The 17,009-nt window shown below is 40.1% G+C and overlaps 1 protein-coding gene across 3 annotated transcripts in view; it reads left to right on the top strand.

Annotated features, from left to right (window-relative positions):
• The window catches only part of Heatr5b (HEAT repeat containing 5B), a 77,137-nt gene that overhangs the window by 12,217 nt on the left and 47,911 nt on the right, over positions 1–17,009 (top strand). For all 3 annotated transcript variants that reach the window (XM_050163509.1, XM_050163510.1, XM_050163511.1), the window contains 10 exons: positions 431–680; positions 3,328–3,483; positions 4,050–4,300; positions 7,374–7,485; positions 8,712–8,864; positions 9,965–10,064; positions 10,674–10,783; positions 12,003–12,166; positions 13,170–13,345; positions 15,625–15,730. In XM_050163509.1, coding sequence (XP_050019466.1) covers positions 431–680; positions 3,328–3,483; positions 4,050–4,300; positions 7,374–7,485; positions 8,712–8,864; positions 9,965–10,064; positions 10,674–10,783; positions 12,003–12,166; positions 13,170–13,345; positions 15,625–15,730 — 1,578 coding nt within the window. The remainder of the gene's footprint in view (positions 1–430; positions 681–3,327; positions 3,484–4,049; positions 4,301–7,373; positions 7,486–8,711; positions 8,865–9,964; positions 10,065–10,673; positions 10,784–12,002; positions 12,167–13,169; positions 13,346–15,624; positions 15,731–17,009) is intronic.

Here is a 17,009-nt window from a genome sequence, read left to right on the forward strand (position 1 = left end):
ATAGGGGAGCAGGGAAGCACATATCTTAGTTAAAAGAGCCACCTTAGTGTTCGCAAGAGACTTGAACCTAGAGTGGCTCCCAGGAGCCCAAGGTGATGTCCCCAGTTAGTCCCTTGGGAAGCTGAGGATAGGGAACCTGAACTGACCCTATCCTATAGCATTACTGACGAATATCTTTCATATCACCATAGAACCTTCATCTGGTGATGGATTGAGATAGAGACAGAGACCCACACTGGAGCACTGGACTGAGCTCCCAAGGTCCCAATGAGAAGCAGATGGAGGGAGAACACGAGCAAGGATGTCAGGAAATTTAACTTTTCTATGCCTTAATCTCAAGTATAACTTTTTTGTATGCTGCTATCATTGTTTCTGTGCTTCTGTTCATTTGCCCAGAGGAATCTAAGGCTGTGTCTTAATGTGTTTATAGGCATATGTTGTTTTTGTGACAACATTGGGTGGTCAGTGGCTGGAGCGTAGCTTTGCCACATTTTTGTCACACGTGCTTGATCTGGTTTCCCATCCCCGAGCAACACAAACACATGTGGATGCTGTGTACTCAAGGCGATGTGTCTCCTTCATCCTGAGAGCCACTGTGGGCAGTTTGTTGGGCGAGAAAGCCCAGATAGCAGCTGCCAAGGAAATCTGCCAGGCTATTGGAAAACAGATGAAAGCAGTGGGTAAGTGAAAATGTTGTCACCGTGTGTGATGCTGATGACCCTAGCCATGTAGTTTAGTGTCCTCCCCCGTTCCCCTCCTTTCTTCCCTCCCCCTTTTCTTCCTTCCTTTCTGTCTTTGGATAGGGTCTTACTATGTGTCCCGGCCTGACTTCAAACTTTCAGTTTTCCTCCCTCAGTCTTGTAAGTGCTAGGGTTTTTATTCTTAATAAATACTAACATCTCTGGTTAATTTGTATCTACTGACATCTCTGGTTGATTTGTATCTTTTGGGACTGTTTTTCATAGTAATTTTAAAATGAATTTTATATTACATTAACTCATTTTATGAGGGAATGTTTTGTGTGAAAATACACATGTGCACAATGTGCATGCTTGGTGCCCGTGGCGGTCAGAAGGGGGCTCAGGTCCCCTGGACCTCGAGGTGCAGATGGTTGTGAGCCACCACGTGAGTGCTGGGACTAGCCTTGTCCTCTGAGCCTTTGCCCCAGCTCCTCATAGTCAGGTTTTTTTTTTTTTTTGAGTACTTTAAAAAAATATTAAAGCAGCACATAATTGTATTGAAACCAAGTTTTAAAAATGAGTGGCATGTTGGTAAGGTTTGGGTTTTGGTTTCATTCCTTGTGCCTGTGCTACTTCTAAGTTTCCCAGAATACACTACTGTGTTGTTTTTTATCTTTGTGAGATTATCTGATGTCATTTTTCTGCTTGAAGTCTCCTATATAAAAATATATTTTTGTTGTTTTTCTTTCACTTCTCTAATAGACTTAACCTGAAGACGTAGAGAGTAATAATTACAGACAACTGTTTGCCCCTTGCATGATATATTTTAAAAGTTCAATAATTTTAAGAAATCATCTTTAGATATAATTTTATATAACCCATGAAAGTGTGACAATTTAGTGTTTATTATTCACACGTCATGCTCAGATCAGGGCACGTGGCTTGTCCACCACCCCATACGTGAACCCTCTCTGCGGGAAACTCTTGACATCCTCTCTCCCAGCTGTTCTGTTCTGTAGTACACGGTTGTCTCTGCCTAGTTACGTTCCTGTGCTACAGGACTTAAACCTTACCCCTTCCACTCAGCTGTAGCCCTGGAGAAAGGGGTCATTCCATAGATAACATTAAATATCTGAGCCATGAAGAGCAGTGACAGGACTGAAATGAATGGCACAAAGTTCCTGCCTAAGTAAGGCCACCTAGAAATGTATAAGACACTTTAGTTTTATCACCACTGGAAATAGATACTAATTTTTAGTGAGGCAAATTGTATTGCCCCAGGAGGTCTTTGAAAATAAGGATCTAACTAAATATAATCAGTATATATAATCACTTAATTGTCTTATAATGTTAACAAAGTAAATGTACAGTTTGGTTGTTGTTTTTAATAGCTTAACAAACTTTTTAAGTGCATAGAGATAACTGAAGATTATTAATGAAAGGGTTTTTGAATTAACGAGGTATTCTTAGGTATACCTAAGTAATAATCTACCCTACATTCACAACTGGGGAAAGAGTCCCATGTTCCTTCAAGTGTTTCAGTGCCAGGAGCCTTGTGTTAAGTGGTTGGCATTAATGATATGACTATAGACTAGCTATTTGACCTTAACAATCCTAATTACTGAATTAAGCAGCAACATGTTTACATCAGGCAGGGATTTGTGAGCCAGACTGTACTCTCAATTAGTACATGTTTAGTTGTCTCACATGAAATACATTTTAATTCTAGTGGCTACTGAGAGGTTTTAGGAAGAGACTTGAAGGCAAGTGGGAACAGGGAGGAGTGTTCAGTAAATTTAAGCTCACTTCCCTTTTGAATCTGCTTTCTTGTCAGTAATTTGACAGCGAGGCCTCCAGTATTTTGGAGCACTTGAAGCAGCAGTAATAACAGTAATGACAGCTACTTATGCTCACTGATGTGTTCTGTAGCAGGATGGGTTGAGTGCTGTGTATGCATTGTTAACCTAAGGGTGTCAACACAAGAGTCTTTGACACAGGTAAGGAAGTCCCCTTACAGATGAGGAACTCGACACAGCAACATGGAGTAGCATGCCTGTCACAGAACTTACATGCAGTTGCTATTAGAACCTAAGTCTTTTACCCCCAAATCTGTTTTGTTGGTGGTTTGTGTTTGATTTCTGTGGGGTTAGGGATTGAATTCAAGACCACAAGCATGCAAGGCAAGTGCTTTACTAATGAGGTCCATCCCTGTATCTGAGTCTGCTTGTGCAAAACGTTGTGAATTCCTGCTCCTCCTAAGTTGTATTCTTGGAAGCAACACACCTATACAGTATGGATTTTAGCATTGTTGTGAATTATTCAACAGTATTTTAATATCAGTTCAGAGTTGGCAAGACAGCTCAGCAGTTGAAGGTGCTTGGCACTAAGCTTGATGGCCTCAGTACAGTCCCGAGAACAAGCGTGGCAGGACAGAGCTAATTCCAGCAAGTTGTTCTGAGGATTCCACACGTGAGTCCCTGCCCCTAAGAACTCATCAGTATTTTGTTACACAAGTTTGCCACTAAGCAATAACTGCATAGTTTCTAACATATAGGAATCAGCTGGTATAAACCAGATCTGAGGCATATAGATTAAAAGACAATCACCGCTCATTTCGCTCACATCAACACCTGATTTTGTGTTTCAGAGGCTGTAGTGAACGATACAAGCAGTGAGAACAAATCCGGAGCAGCAGACATTGCAGCGAGCCAGCACGTCATGGTCTGTGCCCTCCAGGAGCTCGGGAGCCTGGTGCAGAGCCTGAGTGCCACCGCCTCTCCTCTTATTCAGGAAGCGTCCATAGGTGCGGCCTCCAGGGCCTGCTGGAGTGTTTCAGATTAGAGTTCTGATGGGGATTTAACTCGCAGTTACTTGTTATCATGACTAGCAGATCGTCGGATTGTATTTAAATTCATCTTCACAGTAATAGGAATATTGAATTAAATATTAAGTTTCATGAGACAAATCAGCTGTGAGAAATATTTCTAAACTTTGCTGAAGACTTTCGTATAACTTCATAGCAACTTTATTTACTTTTTGAAGGCAGATCTAAGTAGCTGTAACTGGCATAGAACTCACTATGTAAACCAGCATGTCCTCAAACTCAAAGATCTGCCTGCCTCTGCTTCCAAGTGCTGAGGTTACAGACATGAGCTACCATGCCTAATTTCAACTTCTATATTTCACTGCATGTAATTGTAGTCTTTGCACGATATGTTCCTTTAAAGCATTCTACTATTTATGAACCACAAAAGTGCTTTTTGGGAAAGGTAGGGAACTGAAATTACAGGGACTGATATTTTAATTATTATATTATACTGAAATCATTTTTCTTCAATAGAGAGTAATGTTTTGGGATTTTCTTTCCAGGACTTTTGGAGATTGTGACTTCTGTGCTTCTTCATCCAAGCATGGCTGCTCGGCTTGCTGCTGCATGGTGTCTGCGTTGTGTGGCTGTGGCATTGCCCTTCCAGGTGACACCATTTCTAGATAGGTGTGCAGAACGGCTCAACAACCTGAAGACTTCACCGGAAGCTGTTAGTGGATACAGTTTTGCGATGGCTGCTTTGTTAGGTGGAGTGCATCAGTGTCCTTTGGGCATTCCTCATGCCAAAGGCAAGGTATGACAGAAGTCTGCATGCTGGCGTGGGCTCTGTTCCTGCTGGAGCTCTGCTGTCCTTAATGCTGAGCCAAGCAATCAGATGACAATTAGAAATGTGGACTGTAGTTAGCAGACCCTAACTGAAATTAGACAGTTAGTCCTCCTAGGAATAATAGGTTTTTATCTGTGTATAGTATCATGTTATAACTTATTTTAGAAGAAAAACAGCTATGTAATAATCATTTAAAACTCATAACCCTTATTTCTGGTATATATAGTTTTTATTGAGTTATATTTTTCCCCGCTCTGCTCCCTTCCTCCCCCTTCCTTTCTACCCCTTCCCATAGTCCCCATGCTCCCAATTTACTCAAGCAAGAGATCTTGTCTTTTTCTACTTCCCATGCAGATTAGATCCATGTATGTCTCTCTTAGGGTTCTCATTATTGTCTATGTTCTCTGGGTTGTGAGTTATAGGCTGGTTTTTCTTTTCTTTATGTTTAAAAGCTACTTATAAGTGAGTACATACTATATTTGTCTTTCTGGGTCTGGGTTACCTCACTCAAAATGATGTTTTCTAGATCCATCCATTTGCCCACAAATTTCAAGATGTCCTTATTTTTTTTCTGCTGTGCTGTACTCCACTATGTAAATATACCACATTTTTCTTATCCATTCTTTGGTTGAGGGGCATTTAGGTTGTTTCCAGTTCCTGGCTTTGACAAATAGTGCTGCTATGAACATAGTTGAGCACATGTCCTTGTGGCACCTTTGAGCATCCTTTGGATATATACCCAAAAGTGGTATTTCTGGGTCTTGAGGCAGATTGTTTCCTAATTTTCTGAGAAATCGCCACACTGACATCCAAAGGGGTTGTACCAGCTTGCATTTCCATCAGCAGTGCAGAAGTGTTCCCTTTTCCTCACAACCTCTCCAGCATAAGTTGTCATCAGTGTTTTAATCTTGACCATTCTTAACAGGTGTAAGATGAAATTTCAGTTGTTTTGATTTGCATTTCTCTGATGGCTAAGGATGTTGAGCATTTTCTTAAGTGTCTTTCAGCCATTTTAGATTCCTCTGTTGAGAGTTCTCTGTTTAGGTCTGTACCCCATTTTTTTATCGGATTATTTGTTCTTTTGATGACCAATTTCTTGAGTTCTTGAGTATACTTTGGAGAGAGAGACAGATGGTGTGTGTGTGTGTGTGTGTGTTGTTTGAGCGCCAGTCTTCCTGTTTCTGCCTCTTGAGTAACTAGACTATAGTTAAGTGTCACTGTGCCTGGTGTTTTTTCAGTTTTTAAAAATAATATAATTACATTGCTTGTTTTTAAATGTCAGAGAATAAGCTATAGCCATATTTAGTACTTAAAATATTAAAAATTAAATTGTTTTAATAAGCCATTATCTCCTTTTCTTTCCAGTGTATACTACTATCATAGCACATACTCTGTAGTATATTTTCTATGTAGTATACTACTATATATATAGCATATAGTGCTATCATACATAGTATATATACACATAGTGTATACTACTATCATAGTACATACTCTGTATAGTCTAGTAGTATACTAATACATACATATATACATAGCACATATTACTGCCATACATCCTATATACTACTTTCTTACTTGCTAGTATATACATATTACAGTGTATAATACTGTCCTCTTCTCTAGGAATCTTAAGTATGTGTAAATATTGTTTGTAGTTTAACTTGGGCAGTGTTGTAAGGAGGCTGCTTGTTCACTTCTTGGTCACCCAGACTCCTGAAATAATCAGAAAGAAAACTATTATTTAAGTCACTTCTTGGCCAATTACTTAAGCATATTATTAGCTAGCTCTTACATCTAGAATTAACCCATTTCCATTATTTTATATTTTACCACGAGGCTTGTGGCCTACCAGCAAGGTTCCGGCTTAGGGCTAGTGTCTGTCCCCTGTGGCGGTTCCATGGCTTCTCTTGATTCAGCCTTCTTTCTCCCAGCATTCAGTTTAGTTTTTCCCACCTGACTCTATTCTGCTCTCTGCAGGCCCAAGACAGTTTCTTTATTCACCAATGGTATTCCCAGCATACAGAGGGGAATCCCACATCAGGGCAGGTACAGGCTTCAGTTTTAAGCTCTCCTTTCTGTCACACTTAGACCTCTGTCCAGCTGCTACTTGAGGATTCGAGACTTTGTCACCTTTTCAATTTGATTGTTTCCTTATTGGTTTTTCCTCCTTGAACTTCGGTCTCCCGTGTTCCCCACACCTTTTCCCTTTGGTGTTCCTAAGGGGCTACCTGATATGCAGAATAAAATACAGTATTCTATCTGGTTGACAGAGAACTGGATCACATAATCTGTGGTCTGCCTCTTCATTCCCAATTCCCTCTGTTCTGCTCAGATTAACCTCCTGATCTTTCTCATGCCCTGTCAGCTTTTGGGCCTTTTTACAGGAAAATTTCTTGTTCTCTCTATAAAACTTCAGCTTATTTGTTTACAGGCCCAGGTTCAACCTTCTTTCTGAATTCTCACCAAAACCACCTGGTCTGTGTTAGTTTTTCCTTTGCCGACCGTCACCCGTCACTACTCAATAGTATTTTATCATTTAATCGTATGCTACGTTCTCCTTCATTCTCTCTGAATCTTCGCCATCTAGTCTCTGTGCTCTGTAAGATTAGCTTGAAGGCAGATGCCTCACAGTGGTTCAACAAGTTCTTGAATAATAGCTAGTACTAATAAATAATACAGTTTCTTAAGTGGTTACCTTGGCTAGCACCAGTTCCAGTCCTGTATTGACATACTTAACCCTGGCAAAGGTGAGGTTGGCACTCCTGTTTTACAAGGTGGGAATTAAGGCAAAGATATTAAGTTGCCCATATTAGAAGGCCAGTCTGCGGTGGGGTCAGGATGAAACTGGGCAGCATGACTCCAGCGATTACTCTACCCAGCACACTTTGGGTCGTCAGGAGCCATTGGTGCCGGAGCAGAGTAGCATTCCATCAGGCAGCTCTGGAAATATGCTCGCAAGAGCAGGAAGGGACAGCCGGTTTAGTAACATTCACAAGCTGTCTGTTTGTTATTGCTTATTCACCGACTTCTCTTGCAGATGGTAGTCAGTATTGCTGAAGACCTGTTACGGACCGCTGCTCAAAACAGCAGGCTGTCTCTGCAGCGCACCCAAGCTGGCTGGCTTCTGCTTGGAGCACTCATGACTTTAGGTATAAGCATCTTGGCTGACTCTCTAGCTGTCAGTGGCCCTAATGCAGATTTAATTTAAAAGTATTTAGTCTTTGAATGAGGTTAAAAATGATAAAGATGTATTATCTATTATTCAGGAGTTGATATTTCTTTTCAGTAATTACTTTTTTAGTTCAACTTTTCTAAAGTTTTACCTTTCCCAAAAGAATAGTCATGGTTTATTTAACGAGTTTAAAGTCATTGAAGGAGTGAAACTGTCAGGGGAAATGGGGCTGCCCGAGCAGAGTCGTGGGTGAGACTATGGGGGGAAATGGGACTGCCCGAGCGGAGTCATGGCTTTAGTAGTGGAGAAGTCCTGTTTCTGCGGTCCTGGTGCTGCTTCACTTTCCTGAGCACTGTGATAAATCTTAGGTGCAAAGTCTAGCCTTGTGCACGGGACAGAAGTGCGTATTACAGCCATGACTAGAGCTGCCTCTTAGTTCTCCCGCTCGCTCCGCAAAGTGGGTGTGCGTACACTAAGAAGTTAAAGTCTGTCCCCTGGGCACTATATTGACCTGCTTTCTGAAGAAAAAGTGCTAGCTCTTTTCCAGAAGTTTATGTTAAGTATGTTATTGGTTCATTTTAATGAATATCTTAGGAATGTAAATATTGTGTTTCTCCATGTAGCTAACTCACACTGCCCACAAATGGAGGAGCATGTACTTGTATGTGTGAGAGTAGGTGTCTATGTTCATGTTCACATGTGTTTATGGAAAATTTTCACCAAATATTATGGATACTATAGAACACAGTATTCTTAATGTATTCAAGGTAAATTTTAATAACATCTTGTACACATAGATACTAAAAATACCAACACTTTTAAAGTAATTTTTATTATGTTTTGGTACTTTACCCAGTGGATGAAAGCATTCTGAAAGGAAAGTTAATTTTAAGCATAAAAGACAGAGTGAGATGACAGAGGTGTTGAGAGCACTTATTAGGACTCTGCTCCTCTTCCGCTTCTGTTGTTCTCTTTGGTCGTTTGGTTTTGGTTTTGGTGCTTTTTATTTGTTGAGACAGGGTCTCGTGGTAGCCCTGGCAGGCCTCAGACTCCTGTGTAGCTGATGCTTGCCTTGTTTCCAGCCTCCACATCCCATGCGCTGGGATTACAGGCCTGCGTCATCTTACTCAGTGAATGCTTTCTTTGACTTTTGTTTTTGTATATATCATAATTGCAGTTTTGTGTTCTTTATTTGCTGCTTAGGACCGTCTGTTGTTCGTTACCACCTCCCCAAGATGTTGCTATTGTGGCGAAACGTGTTCCCCCGTTCCTTAAAGGAACTGGAGGCTGAGAAGGCCCGGGGAGATTCTTTTACCTGGCAGGTAACATTGGAAGGACGTGCTGGAGCTTTATGTGGTAAGAACTGAAAACATGGAAAGCACTTTCAGAATATTTTTATATTACTATTTAGTGATTTTTTTTGTCACTAAAATATTTATAAGTAATGGAAGAATCACTTTAAGTTTTTATTTTAATATCTGTTGTTTAATATGTGGACTCTTAGATTACAGAAACTTTATAAATAAGTCCAGTTTGCTACTAATAGAAAACCAGCATCACAACAGTAGCCGGAATGTTGCTATTATGCGGTGCAAATGAAGCCAAGACCTGAGAAGTATGACATGTCAGGTCAGGCGCTGGGACCTGTGTCCTTTATTCCCAGTAGTTGCAGGCACACATCAGACGTCCAACACAGAAACAAGCTTATCTGCTAACTGAAGCTACCTTTTCTTGCATTATGAAACCACTGTTCTTGGTATTGTTCCCTGGTGTGTAGCTGTTAGTATTTGTTCAAACCCCAGCATTCCATATAGGTGGATACAGCAGGTTCCTGATTATTTATTTGGGAACTAGAATTTCTGTGGGTTTCTGTTCTGCTTTGGTTTCTCCTAGCATAAAAAAAAAAAGTTTCTTTCCCCACAGTTGGAGAGAGACACTTAAGGGTCGGGCAGACAGGGCTGCCAGCGTGCTCCTGCATATCTGAGGCATGCTGGCATAGCTATTCCTCCATAGACCATCTGTTCACTCCTATCAAGCCTTCAACCTGCTTTCTTTGTAGTCATCTGAATTCCTACTCAGAACCTCCTAACATAGCTTCCTCCCTCCATTTCTATTTTCCATTCCTTTTCGGATGATTTTTCTCTGTAGCTGTTCCTGGCTTTTCTTTGGTTTGACACACCTTCCATTTTACAGTAATTGAGAACTGTAGATGTGCTTTGTTTTTTGTAGACAGGGTTTCTCTATATTTTGAAGCCTGTCCTGCAACTGACTGTGTAGACCAGGCTGTCCTCAACCTCACAGAGATCCACTTGCCTCTGCCTCCTAAGTGCTGGGATTAAAGACATGCACCACCACCGCCCGGCTAGAGAACTGTAGATGTCCTTACCGCTTTATAATGCTTAGCATTTATTTAGGCTCGTGAAGATTTCTCTAAATCTTTAAAAATTTTTCTCTAGCCATGAGGAGTTTTGTTGCACATTGTCCTGAGCTCTTAACAGAAGATGCAATTAGGAAATTAATGACTCCTATCGAATGTGCCATGACCATGATGTCACAGTAAGTAAACAGTTTGGATGAAGTTAATATCTTGTGTTTGTGGTGTGTGCATGTATGTATGCATGCTCACATGTACATATGTGTGGAGGCCAGAGGTTGACGTAGGATCCCTCCCTCGGTCACTCTTCACCTTATATGTTGAGCTGAGGCCAGGACTCTCTCTTGAACTCAGGGCTCCTTGCCAGTGCTGTTAGTCTTGCTAGCCAGTTTGCTCTGAGCATCTTCTGTGTCTGCCTCCCAAGTGTTAACATTTCAGATGTGCCACCATGCCCACCCAGCATGAATGTGTGTACTGAATGATTCAAAATCTGGTCCTCACAGGAATTTTGTATATTAATCGATGAAAATATAGTTAGCATTTTTGTACTTCTTAATTCATATAGAAAGCATCTAAACTGTATTTTGTAAAGTGAATTTAAAAGCTGTATTAATGGTGTGGTTTAAAAAGCATTGTATCCTGAAGTGTTTCTGTTAATTTTATTATTATTGGTCTCAAAACTAACTGAAACCAGATTATCTTATCAGAGTACTCTGGAAGCATTTCAGTGCACGGCTGAGTGCCGCTTGCTCTGACAGCTGACTGATCGAGTCTCACCTTCCATACTGCAGCATCCCCTCTGTAATTAAGGCCCACGGGGCCCATCTGAAAGCTAGCGCCGCAATGGTCCGGTTAAGACTTTATGACATCCTGGCTTTATTACCTCCAAAAACTTATGAAGGTAAATAAAATGTGTAGTGTCTGACAAGAATGCTTCAGTATGCTTCTCGGTTCTTCATAGTATTGAAGTTCTGACTAGGATTCCCCCCTCAAAGCTTTTCCTCACATATATTCATATTTGTTTATTTTTAAATCATATTCTGGCTCCCATTCCAAGTTCTTTATGTATATTATTATTTTGGTCTGATGCTAGCCCAATTTAAGAGGTCAAACACCTCTTTTGTAGATGAAGACTCTTAGGTGAAGAGAACATTTGCCTGTGTGTTACCTGGTAAGCAGCAGAGTTTGGATTCAGACCCAGCTGATTTACCCTCAGAGTCTGTTTTTAAATTACCATTCCCAATTACTCCATATATTTTGTAACAGAGCCAATAATTTAGGTGTCCATCATGGGAGAATAATAGTTTACTTAGTAGAAATGAAGTATATAAAGTAATACCAAACCAGTAATTTCTCTCTAATACTGTTAAGCCCACGAACTTTGGTTCTAAAACTTTGGTAACTAAGACTATTAGTTACTTTGGTAGCTAAAACTATTCAGTATTTGCATGTATTGGACAATTAATAGTGTCATATAGCATAAAATATGGTTGAAATAAAGGCTCTGGTCACTCTTTGCATTTTTATGTTACTTTTAGTTTGGACTCAAACTGCATTATATCGTAACAAATAGGAGAATACCATTATTGTATGTTAAAACTGGTACATGCCAGGTCTAGTGATGTAGGCCTGTAATCTTAGCTACTTGAAAGGCTGAGACACTAGGGTCATGAGTTTAAGACCTGTTTGGTCACAGCCTGAGTTTAAGGCTAGCCTTGGTGATACACTGTGCTTAAAATAAAAATAAAGAACTGGGAGATCTAGCCTAATGGGAGAACACCTGCCTAACACCCATGAAGTCCCTGGCACCTCAGAACTGTTGTGGGGGAAATCAACATTAAAATATTTAATATAAATTTTAGAATGAGAATTGTATTATAGTATGTAACTGTAGTCTCGGGTCACTTGAGCTCAGGACATCAAGGTCTGCCTGTCTTGGTAAGAATGAGAGGGAGGGACACAGGGAAGGAGAAAGAGGGAGGGAGAGAAGAAAGGAAAAGAAAATAGTATGGCTCGTTTACAAAGGGACGGAAGCTAACTTTCTTCCTGGTAAACACGGTGCTGATTTTTGTGGACATGACAATTATTATTTTAATCTGCTCTGATGTTCTCTGTCTTAGGATCTTTCAATGCACTTCTCAGAGAACTTGTAGCAGAATTCACTCTGACCGACAACTCAGCCAACACAACGACCTCCCTCCTTCGATCCCTCTGCCATTATGATGACAGCGTTCTGCTGGGTTCCTGGCTCCAAGAAACTGATCATAAGTCAATTGAAGACCAGGTAGTAAAACATACAAGGAAATACAATTACTAGCGTAATCTAAAGCAGTGGCCCTGTGGGACATTGTCATCTAAAGAAGATACCCTGGGCTACAGGACCGTTCATTGCACTTTCTTAGACACTTACTAGCATCTGAGAGGTGGATGAATGGTGAAAAGGTCAGTAGTAGTAGTAGAATTTGGCAAAATGTCTTCATTCCATATCTTTTATATTTAGTTACTTGGTTGTATCCATGGCAAAACTCAGATTTAACTGGCTTTTTGGTTGTTAGTGTTTTATTTAGTCAGATTAGGAAGACATCAGAGTTAATAGAGTGGAGATTTAGAACCAAATAAATTGTTTTTATATATGAAAAAAACATTTAACCAGGCATGGTAGCACATGACCTTGATCCCAGTCCTTCTGAGCTGGAGGCTGAGACAGGCAGAGAGAGGTAGAGAGAGAGAGAGGCAGACAAGTCTCTTGTGAGTCCATGACCAACCTGGTTTACATAGTGAGTCTGAGACCAGCCAGGGTTATATAGCTAGAAGCTGTCTTCAACACAAGCAAATTAAAAAAAAAATCCACTAAAGTCATTTTTATGGGTTTTGTTATAATGGATTCTATTTGCTTGCACATTAAAGTGGGCATTATACAAATATTTGAAATGAACATAAGCCAGGTGGTGGTGGTGCACGCCTTTAATCCCAGCACTCAGGAGGCAGAAGCAGGCAGATCTCTGAGTTTGAGGCCAGTCTGATCTACAAGATCTAGTTCCAGGGCAGGCTCCAAAGCTACAGAGAAACCCTGTCTCAAAAAACCAAAACAAACAAAAGAAGTGAAAATGCCTTTTCTTATGTATGACTCTAGAAGATGATTCTGATAATGATCTTTTTTTAATGGCAAAACTGTATTTCCATCTGCTTACAGCAGTCAGGCCTAACCACATTTTATTCCCCCATACTTCATTTGATAACCAGACCTTAGTGGATGAATGTGGACAGTCTTCACGTTCTTCTTGCAGCTCCAGCCGAACAGTGCGTCTGGAAGCGGAGCTCTGGAGCATGACCCTTCTTCCATTTACTTGCGGATACCTGCTGGCGAAGCCGTGCCCGGCCCTCTCCCTCTTGGGGTCTCCGTGATTGATGCATCCGTGGCTCTTTTTGGAGTTGTGTTTCCACATGTTTCCTATAAACACAGGTTAGTGTAAAGTTAGCCAGGTAATTTAGTCAAATATAAATTATGTTTGAAAATAGATTTTTTTCTATCCCTGCTAATTCCTCAGTAACATAGGTTTTTACTTAAGCAGTACTCTCATGAATTTAATGGCGTAATTTATATGTACCTGATAAAATAAATTGGCTGCAAATTCCATGTAACTTGAAACTTAAGATTTTGCTCTGTGTACTAACATCTAGTACCCACTGTTTTATGGACCATGTCTTACCCAAAAAGTTTTCATCCTAGTGGTTTGACAGTTTGTAAATTAAGCTGTATTTCTAATTAGAGCTATCTTCTTGATCATTCTGTTATGGAACAAGTACATGTGTGGAAAGTCTCCTCTAATGGATTGGCTGGTGAGATGGTGCAAGCCCGCAACACAGGAAGCCAGCATAGCTGTCCCTTCTTGTAGCAGAGCATTTTGGTTGCTGTATTCCACATCCACAGCCTCCATCCCTGACCCTAGCAGCCATCTGTGTAGTTGTGATTTCCCAGAAGACCCTTTCAGATCCCTTAACTTTTACAGAACGTGCCTTAGAGTATCATTGTTTACACCCAATAGAGAATATATATTTGTACATGTAGGTTATTTGATGAATTGCTTTTAATTATTTGCTTTTCGTATCTAAGCTTGATCTCGCTAAGTACAATTGAGTACCACATAAATGTTAAACAACATTAAAGCTGAAAAACTATAAATTATATCCTTGCTTTAAATATAAGCATATTCAAACCCCAGACTTTGTGGTTTTGCCAAAGTTACACAGCTGGTTGTGAAATTCACTTTTACTTACTTTTTATTTTTTTGATTGTTTGTTTGTTTTTTGTTTTTTCTTTTTACACTTACAAAAGTGCCCAAAGCTAAACCTTTCTTGAAATCTCTGAATAGGTTGTGGTAAGCTGTTCCATGTAAGAATATTTAAAAATGTTTTATGTTTATTTTATGTGTATGTATGTTTTTCCTACATGTATGTATGTGCACCATGTGAGTCCCTGGTGCCAGAGTCTGTCAGAAGAGGACTTTGGATGCCCTGGAACTAGAGTTTTAGATGGTTGTGAGCCACTATCTGGGGGTTGGGAACTGGGTCTTCTGCAAGAGCAGCAGATGCCCCTAACTGCTGAGCCATCTCTCCTGTGTAAGATGTTTTTAAGATGAAACAGCAATAACAACAACAACAAAAACCAGAACCTAGACTACATGGAGTTTAGTTATATTATTTAGAGAGACCCCATATCAAAATAAAAAGAAGAAAAGAAAAAAATTCTACAAGGGCTGAGGAGATGGCCCTGCAGGTACAGAGGCTTGCTGCCATGGCAACACAAGTCTGATCCTTGAACTCTCACGGTTGGAGAGAGCTCACTCCCACAGATCTGCCTCTGACTTCTGTGAGCTCACCTGGCACATGAACCTCCACATACATGCACACAAATAAATACACAGTCTGTAATAAAAAGCATTTAAAACTATGCCACTCTTTTCTTCCTAATTAAAATTATCCACAAAACTAGGCAACGATTCTTCTGTCCCATTAGAAATACTTTAGAACAGGGGAAGAGACACAAGTCTGCGGTGCCTGCAGCTCAGGTCCTCTGCAGGCTGAAGCAGCAGGAGGAAGAGAAGGCAGAGAAACTCACGGGCTCTACATTAGTCCTTTAAAAATAACTGAAGCCGATAACATAAAGAGACCGTTTACTTTGGCTGAAGGCTGTAGACATTCTGCTCCGTGATCAAATGGCCCCTTGCTGTGTCTGTTGTCAGGCGGCATGTTATGGTGGAAGTGCATTGCGGAGCCTGCAGCTCACCTCATGTCTAGAAAGCAATATGTGACTCCCCCAGGGCGTGCCCCCAGGGCACTGATGACCCCCACCAGCCCTGTCACTGCCTGACAGCACAGCGCTCGGATCCGGTCTTTTCCAGAGGCCTCTGGAACGTGGTATATGATACTCAGTGCCAAGCACATCATATACTATAAATCAGAAGTTTTTCTGGACACCCTGGTGTAAATGTTTCAGACCTCTGAAATTATGAACTGTTATTTTGCTAATTGAAAATTAGTTTCCTTTCTTGTTCTTTTTGAGTATATATTAGTGAGTATATATTAATATAGGAGGTAAAAGTCAGTTTTCATTCAGCTGTGGGAATGAAATGGACACAGTCTGAGCATATGAATGATAAATAATTTGTTTATATTTTATTTCTGTTTTTAAGCCATACTTAAATTAAAAACTACTAATGTGATCTTATCCTGTTACTGTAGGTTACAAATGCTGGATCACTTTGCTGAATGTGTTAAGCAAGCCAAGGGTGTCCGCCAGCAGGCTGTGCAGCTCAATATATTTACCGCCGTTCTCAGTGCCCTGAAGGTAGTTACTCCTCGAACATCAGAAATGCTCTGAAAGGTGTTAGTGTGTCTTTAGAAGCCAGGCCTACCAGATTATTATAGCACTTGTGTTTCTACATCTATGCATTTGAAGACCGTGACTTTATGTTAGCTCAGTACATTTACTAGAAACTTTATATGGGCTTATTATAATTAAATCAGCATTTTATATTTTAGTAATTTAAAAGTTTTCATTTCAATTTGAACATCAAATTTTACAAGCACCAGTAATTTCTTTTGGAATTTTTCTGAGATTGTCTGTTTAATGAGATCTGATTTTCTAATAAAGATTTATGAAATAAATCTTAATTTCCATTTGTGAATTAAACTGAATCAGGAAAGGATGGATTTCATAAATGAAAGAATGCTGTATGAAAGGAGTGTTCCCTGGGTCAACTGGCTTTATTCTCTTAACCTTTTTGAACTTCAGTTTCTATACTATGAAACACAGTAACAAGTGCCTGCTCAATAGCGTTCATGATTATAGTATCCAGGTTATCATGGGTTGCTTAAAAACTTTTATATATANCACAGCTTCTTCTCTTACTTCTGGGTAATAACTGCATGTGTGTATACACATATATATGTGTATATTATTTAGTGCTAGGATTATTAATGAATGATGCTCTAATAAATTCAATACAACAAATATAAAAATAGAAGTGATTAAACGAGGATTCCTTAAGTCATGCTTTGTAAGCATGGTGTTGGGGAGGGAAACAGGCATTGATTACAGGGCTAACACGGGTGGGGTTACTTATGCAGCCATTGATATATGCCCTAAATCTAGACTGACACTGACATCTGAGCAGTGAAGTGGTCGTGGTCCTTAGCAGTTGGGAGAAGTGGGTTTAACATCGTGGTACATATTGCACTTTCCTACACAGACGTGACTAATGCCTCTTCTCCAGTTAACACTTTCTGCTGGCACCATGGCTTAACGTTTTTCATCTCAGATAAGAAAATTAAATTCCAAAGCAGCAGGTGTAGCTGGAACAGAAGACAAACTTCTGTCATCATTCAGTTACTGCCTCCTCATCTGTCTTTACACATATATTGATTGTACACTCCACACATAATTGTGAGGTTCTTTGTTTTGTTTATTATTTTTTTTGTGGCACTGATAATTGAATCCAGGGCCTAATATGTGTTAGGCACATATCGCTGAACTATCTTCAGCTCATTTTTTAAATTGTTATTTTGAAGTTGAGGTCTTGCTAGTTGCCCAGGCTGGTCTTAAGGTTGCTGTGTAAATAGGCAGA

The sequence above is a fragment of the Alexandromys fortis genome, unplaced genomic scaffold (assembly GCF_014885135.2).
Source record: "Alexandromys fortis isolate MF-2015 unplaced genomic scaffold, M_Fortis_MF-2015_v1.1 scaffold_136, whole genome shotgun sequence".
In the NCBI taxonomy this organism is placed as follows: Eukaryota; Metazoa; Chordata; class Mammalia; order Rodentia; family Cricetidae; genus Alexandromys; species Alexandromys fortis.